This window comes from Pempheris klunzingeri, chromosome 6 (genome assembly GCF_042242105.1).
Source record: "Pempheris klunzingeri isolate RE-2024b chromosome 6, fPemKlu1.hap1, whole genome shotgun sequence".
Classification (NCBI taxonomy): domain Eukaryota; kingdom Metazoa; phylum Chordata; class Actinopteri; order Acropomatiformes; family Pempheridae; genus Pempheris; species Pempheris klunzingeri.
In genome coordinates this window covers 12,536,411-12,545,848 of record NC_092017.1, presented here as the reverse complement: position 1 = coordinate 12,545,848, position 9,438 = coordinate 12,536,411, and the positions used below count along the sequence as shown (strand labels likewise).

The window sequence follows — 9,438 nt, the reverse complement described above, 5'->3', positions numbered from 1 at the left end:
GATTTTTTTCCTACATTTTGTAATGGTGCCAGACATTGATTTGATTACATGAATCTGCGGACCTGACAACAAAATCTATTTTTAAATAGATCGACTCTTGTCTGCATCCTAATTCACCGTGACATTCACACCATTAATTATCAGTAGGAGTGAACAAAAAAAAAAGTCAGGGAACAGAGAAAATGGGTCCGGACACGCAAGGTACATCACGAGAAATAAATTTTCTCTAAAACACTTTGCGGTTGACTCATCACTCAGCAGTCAAAGTGAGTCGCTGAAGAGATGCAGTGATGTGAAGGAGCTCCTTCTGAAACCACCTTTGTTCACCTCACCACCTTCATTAATCTTCCATAGGCGTCTATAAAGGAGCCTGTGTGGAGAATGAAGAGGATGTTTGAATCCTTTGCATGCCAGGGGCCAAATGGTAAGTCGGAGTAAGAGGAAACTCAGGTTGGCACGTCGATTCCATGCCAGTCACTGCCAATACAAGCTATCAGGCCGCATAGACAAGCCCCTTGACGAAGTGTTCCGTACTGCCAGAGAGTATCTCCAGACTGCCAAGTCCTATGGCAAACTGAGGATAGCTTAATGGAAACCACAGATTAAAACTGCACCTCTGTGTTTTTCTTTCTCCATTTATAAATTTTATGTGATCATGATATATGGAATCCCATAAAATTCAGCCCAGGTGTCAGCGACACACCTTTTAAAAGCATCCAAATTTCACATGTAAAACTTTTCTTCAATGGGAAATAGGTGTTTTCCTTGTTTTACAACCATGTCATTACTTATGTTCCAATGCTTTTTCCATTTTTTTCATTCATATTTTTACACAATCTACTATGAATTTATGTCACATTTCATATTATACACTCTTAATTTGTACTTTATTACAATCGTTTCCAAAATCACTTAAAATGTCAAGTACCTCATTTTGCCATGAAGTGCTGGAAGTAATACATTTATTGCTCATCTGTACCAATGCAAACTCTGTCTTGTATTGTAATTCTAATGTATTCTAATGTAAGATTAATGTAGTTATAATGTATTTTAATTTATCAATCAAATTATGAGGAAGTTATAATCTGAGCAATGATAGTGATGCAGCATTTGATTGGTCTCTGTTGCATTATTTCGATATTATGTGCTGTCTCACACAAAGAGTTTGTCAAAGCAAGCTGAGCAGTATGGCTTCCCGCTCTGCTCCTTGTAGATGCCTTGGCTGAGCTGCCGCAGACAGAAGGCACACATAAAGTGCTCAGGGTGAAACTTGCAACCGAGAGCAGAGATGCAGCGGCCTGTGATGGGCTCACCACAGCCACCGCACAGAGTGCCCTGCCGCGAGTGGAAGTGCAGTGAGCAGAGGGGTCGACCATCCATCTCCATGAAACGACCATCAGTGAAGGGCTTCAGACAGTCCTGGATATAAGAACAGAAGAGAAACATGTGGAAAGTAATGTGGGAAAAGGCAGAGGACAAAGAGAGACAGAAAAAAGGTTAGAGATGGTAACATAAAGGAAGAAGAATAGTGCAAATGACTTGCCAGGGCCAAGCCCAGGGTTGTCAAACATACGGCCCGCGGGCCAAAACCAGCCCGCCAGAGTGTCCAATCCGGCCTGCAGGATGACTTTGCAGTGTAAAAATTACAGAGACATTAACTGCTATTTCAAATTTGTCCACGGGGGGTCACACAACACTGTCAAGCAAGCAAACTGTTCATGCTGGAGCTGCCAATAAAACATGTCTGGAGCTGGGGGCTTCCGTAAAGGGCAAATTTACCTTATCGTTATTATAATCTATTCTACGTGTTCTATTGCTGTCAACATTACACAACTTTTATGTATTTTTTATGGAGACATTTTATACATTTACAAGGCAGGGGGATAACTAAACATTCTTCCTTAATAGTTCCAACTTTAGTTTGTATGGTGCGGTGTGTCACTTCAGGTGGTCAGGATTACTACACAGATGTGGAAATGAATGGAAATTTGAAATAATTTCTAGATCTTGACAAGTTGTTTTGATCATAAAGTAAAATACTAGATTGTTCAGTTCTAGTTACCTGTGACTAAATGTTTTGTGCCTTTGTAGATACACTGTGATCTGTAAGTTGTAATGCACATGTGTAAATGATAAACTGAGGCATAATATTGTTGAAATTGCACTCATTTTTCTTCAGAAATTTCATGTCGTTCATAATGTTTTGTAAAAAGATAGTTCATTAAATGTGAACATTTTCAGAATGTACTTGTACTTTTTTTAACTAAAACAAAGGGAAAAATTTGGAGTTGTCGTTTATAGGTTGTTATGCTATGATTTTACTGGTCCGGCCCACTTGAGATCAAATTGGGCTGTAAGTGGACCCTGAACTAAAATGAGTTTGACACCCCTGACTTAGTCCCATGTATACTAATAATGCTGCTGATCCTTTTCAAAAGCTTACCATGGCATCAGAACTGCATGAAAATGAACATTTTGAAATAAGGTTATCATCAAAACATGTAAATTTGACTCCTCATGGTGCATTTAAGGACATGCTGACATTAGATATAGACATTCTCAACCTATCTTGCAGCTCAATCAAATATGTGAGATGATCAAAACAGGATCATGAATCTCATGAAAAGGATAATGTGAATTTTATAGCTTCAAGCCTTCAGTGGCTGCTGTTTGGCAGCTGGCTCTGACATGTAGGATGCTAGAGTTTCCTTGGTTGACTAGTAAGAGAAACTTTGAATGTAATTTCATATACAGTAAATTAGACCCCTCTCACAATTGTATTACCATGCAATGGTAATGTAACTTTTCCAAAATGTGAACTTAATGATCACCGTATTTAACTCATCATAGGTTTTAAATCTCTGTAATTTGATAATCTGCAGAAACGGATGGAAAGCAAAGGCTACGTGGAAGGTATCTATTAGCCTGTGGTGTGGGCTAATTAATGGTCTGCTGTAATGTAAAATGTAGCTACATAATCTGCAAAATCATTCTTTAATATGTTTTGAGGAAGACTTTTTTCAAGAAAACTAAATGTCTACAGCTGTGCTGTGAGGCTTTACTTGAGATAAATGCAGCATGCTAAAATGCTTACAATGATAATGCTAGCATGTTGATGTTCAGCAGCTATAAAGTTTTCCATGTTCACCTTGTTGGTTTAGTTTGTTAGCATGAAAACGTTTGATAACTAGAAGTGCACTCAGAGAGCACAGACCTCTGCCAAGGCCACTATTAATTCCCTGTTTGCGTGTTGTATCCAGATCTGCTTCAAAATGTAATGGGTTCTTCCTTGGCTCATGCTACACTGGTCCTCCAAGTTTTATGAAGAACTTAGTAGTTTAGGCCAGTAGTTTTTCCATAATTCTGCCCACAAACAGATAAACAAATGGCACCAAAAACATTGGTGCTTGATAATTAGCTCTAAACTCAGAGTACAGCTAAGGCTGATGGGCTTGTTATGTGTTTTGCAGTCATTAACCAAAGTATTAGATAAAATGAAATTTTGACCAAAGACAGCCCTTCAGAGGATCACCATACTATAGGATGCTGCATATCGTCCTGTGGCTGATTACAGACATTTCCTTTGACATTTTGATTTGTCTTGGCAGTAGAAGCACAGGTGTAACTCTTAACATTAGTGTTAAGATCATAGTACAACCCCATCAGAATAGTTTATAGTCACAAGTCTCCACTAATTATCAGTAGGCTTTTGATGAGAAGACTGCGGTGGTGCCACAGTCTGCAAAAAAAAGCACAGCAAAGACTATGCTCTCAGAGGAACCTCAACTTTTGGGGGTTTTAGTAACATTTCATGGCTTGGAAATCTCTCTGCTGTTGACAAGACCAGGTTGCAGCACGGCATAGTGAGAGTGAGAGGCCAAAAAGATCAAAGGTGCTGAATTTTATGAACTACCTCATTTACTTTTAGCAGAGGTTGACTAAAAAGGTCACCTTTGAGTGTCACTTCAGACTCTTAATGGAGTGTTTGACCTCCTGCCCTCTGGAGTTAGATGTAGGTTATCAAAGACCAGGTGAAACTGTGACCTTAATAATAAATAAATAATGAAAAATAATGACTGCTCCACATCAAATAATGTTTAAGGTCTGTGCTTATGGTGAGTTGTTGGTTGTGAGCAGTGATTGTGTTAGGTGGTCATACATTGATGTATTTCATATTTCATGTGATTGTTGTTCATTGTATTTGTGTAATTTTGAGTGGTGAAGTTCTAAGGAAGAAATGTATTTCATGTTCTAGTTTACAAAAATTCTATTTCCAGAAAATACGAAAGGTTTAAGTTGCTACTTTATGTCAGAACATCTCTACTGAGAGCGCTTTATGTTTAACAATTGCTCATAGCTGAGTAAAGCAGAAGTAGAGCTGCACACTGAACCGTTTTTGACCAGATGCTGCACACAGAAGAAGGTTTGAGGAGAATGTAAAAGATACCCACACTGAGGAATATGGTTTCCTTGATTTATTTGCATCATTTCAACCGCAACGTATTCATCAGGCATACGGTTTTCATCAGCCTTGTGGTCAAAATGTTGCAAATAAAGCAAATGTGTGGGTATCTTTCTCATTTCTTCCCAGGGTTTGCATGTGAGCCAGAGCCGTGTGTGTGGTCTGAGGTACGAGCCTCACCGCGCAGACGAAGCACTCTGGATGCCAGGTGCCATTGGCTGCCGTCAGGTAGTTCTCCCTCACTGACTCCCCACAGCCGGAGCACTTTGGAGCAAAGAGGTAGTAGAAGTCCTTGCAACAATATGGCTTTCCATCCTTTTCTTGGAATTCTGGGACAGGTGTAAGACACATAAGATTAATTCCAAGTGATAATAGATCATATTATTTCCAACTCTTTGCTGAAGCTGAAGTTTCCGGTGGAGAGAAATGAATGCGCAAACCACTCACCTTCAGATTCAAACAGGCCTCCACAGTGTGTACAGAAGAAGTGCTCGGGGTGCCAGGTCTGGTTCAGAGCTGTCAGGATTTTCTGGTGAACCAGCCAGACAAAGAAATATTACATCATGCTTTTACTTCCTTTAAGGATTAGTAAGGTTTGTCTCTTCTCACGTGTACAGATGTCAGGAAGCACAAAAATGAGGACTGTGAACCGCATTAAGTGAATCATAGGAGAAGTTTCACTAGTTTTTGATAAATGACTTTGGTCTGCAGCTTAAGCCCAGAATCTCAATATGGTTTTGTGCTTTATTTATTAAGATGGCATGTGGGATACGACTTGAAACATGAACTACATACTACTGTATGTCATCATCCAATCTTCAAATGATTGTTGTGTAAAATAAGTGGATGTAATACATGGCAAAACAAATAAGAGTATAAATCAGAATCAAACAAAGGCAAGTGTGTGCTTTAAGTGTATAAATAGGAGTCCTGAATAGTTAGAAAATGATCTCTTTTTACATCATCAACAAACAGTAAACACAAAGATGTAGTTTTCTTAACCTGCAGTATGGGCCCCTTGCAGTAGGCACAACGAGGAGAGAAGAGGTGATGGTAATCTTTGTCACAATACGGTTGTCCGTCTCTCTCAAAGAAGCTAGTGGTGCCTAGCTCCGTCTTACATGCTGCGCACACAAAGTGTTCAGGGTGCCATACTTTGCCCAGCGCTGTGATCATCTGCAGAAAAGGGAAAAGTGCAAGGAGAACGAGGAAGAATGTTTGAATTTGAACTGTTTTGTCTTGTGGGCTCAGGCTGACTTTGCATTTCCATTTGCTTTTTTTTTCTTCTGCAGGACATAGAATTTAATGTTTGCCCACTTGTTTGAGTGAATTACTGTACCTTTCCTACAATGCATTTGTTACAGGAAGCACAGTGGCCCTTGGCTGTGGTGTGTACGCCAATCTTCTCCAGGTCAGAGCTCAGCCCTCCAAGCAGGTCATCTATAGTATCTGTTTTCTTGCTCTCAGTCGAGGCCTTTGCATCTGAACCTGCTGTGCTGCTGCTGCTGCTCGCCTTGTTCTCCTGATGACCGTCTTCTGTTTTCTTTTTCACAGACTGTTTTTGTGCAAGTGGTGGTGGGGTCGTTGAAGACGCTGGATCCTAAATGATGATGCAAATAAGCACATATATCTATAATTTGAGATATGTATCATGCCTCAAATCATCAAAAGTCAGTACTTGAGGCTGTTGATATTAGTACAATGCTGCCCTCTGTTGTTGAACCTGGTTAATGTCACTCGTGCTTGGAAAGTTTCTGTACTGCACAGCCACTGTTCTCTCTTACCACATTCACCACCAATTTATTTGGACTAAAAAGAGGAACAGTAGAGTATTTGCTGTGATTTATTCTTTACCATACCGATACATACTGAAAATTCAATCACTCTGAGACATGCACTTGTAGATGCTGTACTCACCCCTTGTCCCAGACTCATCAGATCTTGCAAGATGGAGTCAAGCTCCTTAGTGGGTGAGTCATAGTTCATGGAAGCTGCCACAGGAGCTGGCAGATCGCTAAAATCCAGAGAGGAGTGAATAAACCAGCATAATATCGCAAATTCTCAAATTACTGAAGAAGTTCATACAAAGGGAAAACTGTGTCTCTGAATTTAATCTGAGGTCTTTGGTGATGTTTTACAATGATGACGTGGAGTTACAAATCTGCACAGAAGTCACACAGAGATCGACTTATCTGATGTCAGTTGCAATATTTACAGTAAAGGATCTGCCAAAAAATCTGGTTGTAAATAGTTCAGTAGGATCGTCGTGTACATCAAGATGCTTTAAAAGTGGAGGACCTTATAATTATGCTGTGCAATGAATGTCAAGTAATTTCCTCTTTCCTCAACACAGTTGAAGCAATGACAATGTCAATCAGGGGTAAATAGGAAGCTCAAGTTTGTGCTTCACCTGTAGACATTTGAGCAGGTTGAGCCTTTTCCTTTATTGGCAAGCCTAGTATAACCTGCACCTGGCACCTGTGGACACACAACCAAAACATACTGGATTTTCTGTGACTGAAGTACCAGGATTACAAAGATACAGATGTTAACTTGTATCCTGGTTTGTTGAGGCTTAATTTCAGGTTCCACTACAACTGAAGTAGGTGATCATTAAGATATGTTGCAAGTTTGTAATTTTTATGACTTTTTTATGGCTTTTATTGCTTCACCTCTACACCAGCTGGATCGTTGCCCCTGTTCTCATCGACACTCCCTGAACCTGTTGAATTCACGGCCAGCTCCGCCAACAGCAAGTCTGTGGAAGGATCCAGGTCATGAATCTTCTAACCACACATATAAACATAAATACGCATGCATACATGTATTCACACAACACGACCACTAAAGCACATTGATTATGCGGACCAGAGGATGTGCATCGCTTCAATCTGTGAAATATTGTGTGTGAAGTGAGACTGAGTCAAGGTACCCACAGATCAGTCTGAGGTTGCCTCATGTAAAGTCAGCTTCCTCAGGAAGTGATGCATGTGTGAAGTCTTGCAGAAGTGAAACTTGTAATAATGTTGCAAGACTCTGGTGCCAAGTATTGCACTGAATTCAACTTTCTCCTTCACACAATATATTCATAGATGTAACATGTAAGATAATGGGAAGATATTTGTATGAATAAATTCTTTTTATAGAGAAGCAGACACTAATGCTGTTGAAAAGAAAAGAATAAATGTTGACCTTTTTGCACTTTTGTCTTTTGTCCTATTTGCACACCCTACGTTTACCTTTTGAACATAATAAAATTAAATCATATTGTTGTATTGTTTTGCTGATTATGATCAATGAAGTCCAATTGTTATTTAGATTTTTTTACAACAGCATTAATAAAAGTTCAAATAAAATGATTACACACTCAACAGCATTTAAAAGCAGTTTATAGTATAGTATAGTATAGTATAGTATAGTAATAGATAGAATACGTACTGTCTTCTTTTGTGATCAATTCTTCTACTCACTACTGTTTTATAAATCATAGCACCTTTCAGTGAGTATATATAAAATTACATTAATCGCTCCATATCTAACAATCTGTCCACTGATCACTCTGAGGATGATCAGCGGTGCAACACATGACAAACAGCTGTCTTACCGAGCTCTTCCATGGTGTCTCCTGCTCTCGCTACTTGAGTGTGAGTGGATGTTTTTTTAGCAGCCGGTTAGTTACTAAAGTAACCAACCCAATTTCTCATCTGTTCAAAACCGTCACTTCCTCTGGCAAAGATGTGCTCTCATTTGTTACTGAGTCAAAACACTACCATAGTCGGTATGAGGAGTTGCTGTTTTCTCCTGAAGAGGAGAACAGTTTCTGAACAGTGTAGGTGAGATACCAAGTGAGATAGCAGCTGAGACCTGTGCTCAGTTGTTAAATGTTTTCAGGTCTTATGAAACCATATCATAACTTGACTGTGCTTTTATGTATATGACAATATGTTAATACACTCACAGTACTGGACACATGACCTCCATTTAAGATTACTTCAAGTGTTAAGACATGGTGTTTATTTGTATATTTATATATATTTTCAAACACAAACAGACTTTCAAAGTGCTTTACATGAGCCACAAAAATGCTTTTAAAAACACAATGAACTGAAAAACAAGAACAAGTTAATTGTCTAGAAAATAGTAAAAACAGACAAAAAGTGGAAAGGAAATACAATTTTAGTGCTCTCTTGGTGACACACACTTCCACACACTCTTGGGACAGATGATCAGTTTATTAGTATTTATTAATAATATTTGAACGATAAATTCATCAATACACACATAAAACACACAAAGAAACTTAAATGCTTCAACTGTAATATGACCATAGCAATTAACAGCCAATGTTGGCAGGTTATGTAACACAACCCCATTTGCAAAAGCAGATAAATAGAGTGAAACGTGTATATTATTTGTTTGAAAAAGCCAGAAACAATCAGGACATGACGGCTCTTCACTTCAAATATTCCACTGGTGTTCATATAGTGGGCTGGATGGGATTCTTCAACACAGCGTCATGCATTGCATCCAGCATAGTGTTAAAGCAGAATTACAAAAACTATCCCTTAATTCACCACACCGGGGTACATTTGTCAACTGCTACATAAAATGGATTTTATTCCAGGGTTCCTCGTCGCTCCTTAAGTGGCGACCCAAAGAAAGACACCTAAAGGACCACAGACACCTGAAAGTGTTTTTCGGACACAAACTATTCCTATTTCCAGTTTAGTCACCATATGGTCACCTCTCTGCGGACATACCTGCGTTATCTCGCACCACTTTGGTTGTAACTATTAGCTGTCAGAGCAGGGGTAGTTTTTTTTTTTTTTTTTTTTTACATTTTATAACTTGTAAGCAAGTCAATCATTGTACAATTTTATATTTTATGCATATAGATACTTATAGCACAACAAATATTTTCCAAACTCTCAAGCAAATAAGCCTCAGGTGGTGATTTTTAATATTTTGAAAGCAAC

At 38.9% G+C, this 9,438-nt stretch overlaps 1 protein-coding gene across 1 annotated transcript; it reads right to left on the bottom strand.

Annotated features, from left to right (window-relative positions):
• Window positions 1–619: 619 nt before the first annotated feature.
• Window positions 620–8,095, bottom strand: lpxn (leupaxin). Its single transcript, XM_070832875.1, has 9 exons — window positions 8,067–8,095; window positions 7,135–7,220; window positions 6,873–6,940; window positions 6,380–6,476; window positions 5,802–6,062; window positions 5,465–5,638; window positions 4,910–4,991; window positions 4,643–4,791; window positions 620–1,419 (listed from the first exon to the last, which is right to left on the bottom strand). Exons 1-9 carry the CDS (start codon window positions 8,077–8,079, stop codon window positions 1,153–1,155), a joined length of 1,197 nt encoding a protein of 398 aa, XP_070688976.1. The 5' UTR covers window positions 8,080–8,095; the 3' UTR covers window positions 620–1,152.
• Between the last annotated feature and the right edge of the window lie 1,343 nt (window positions 8,096–9,438).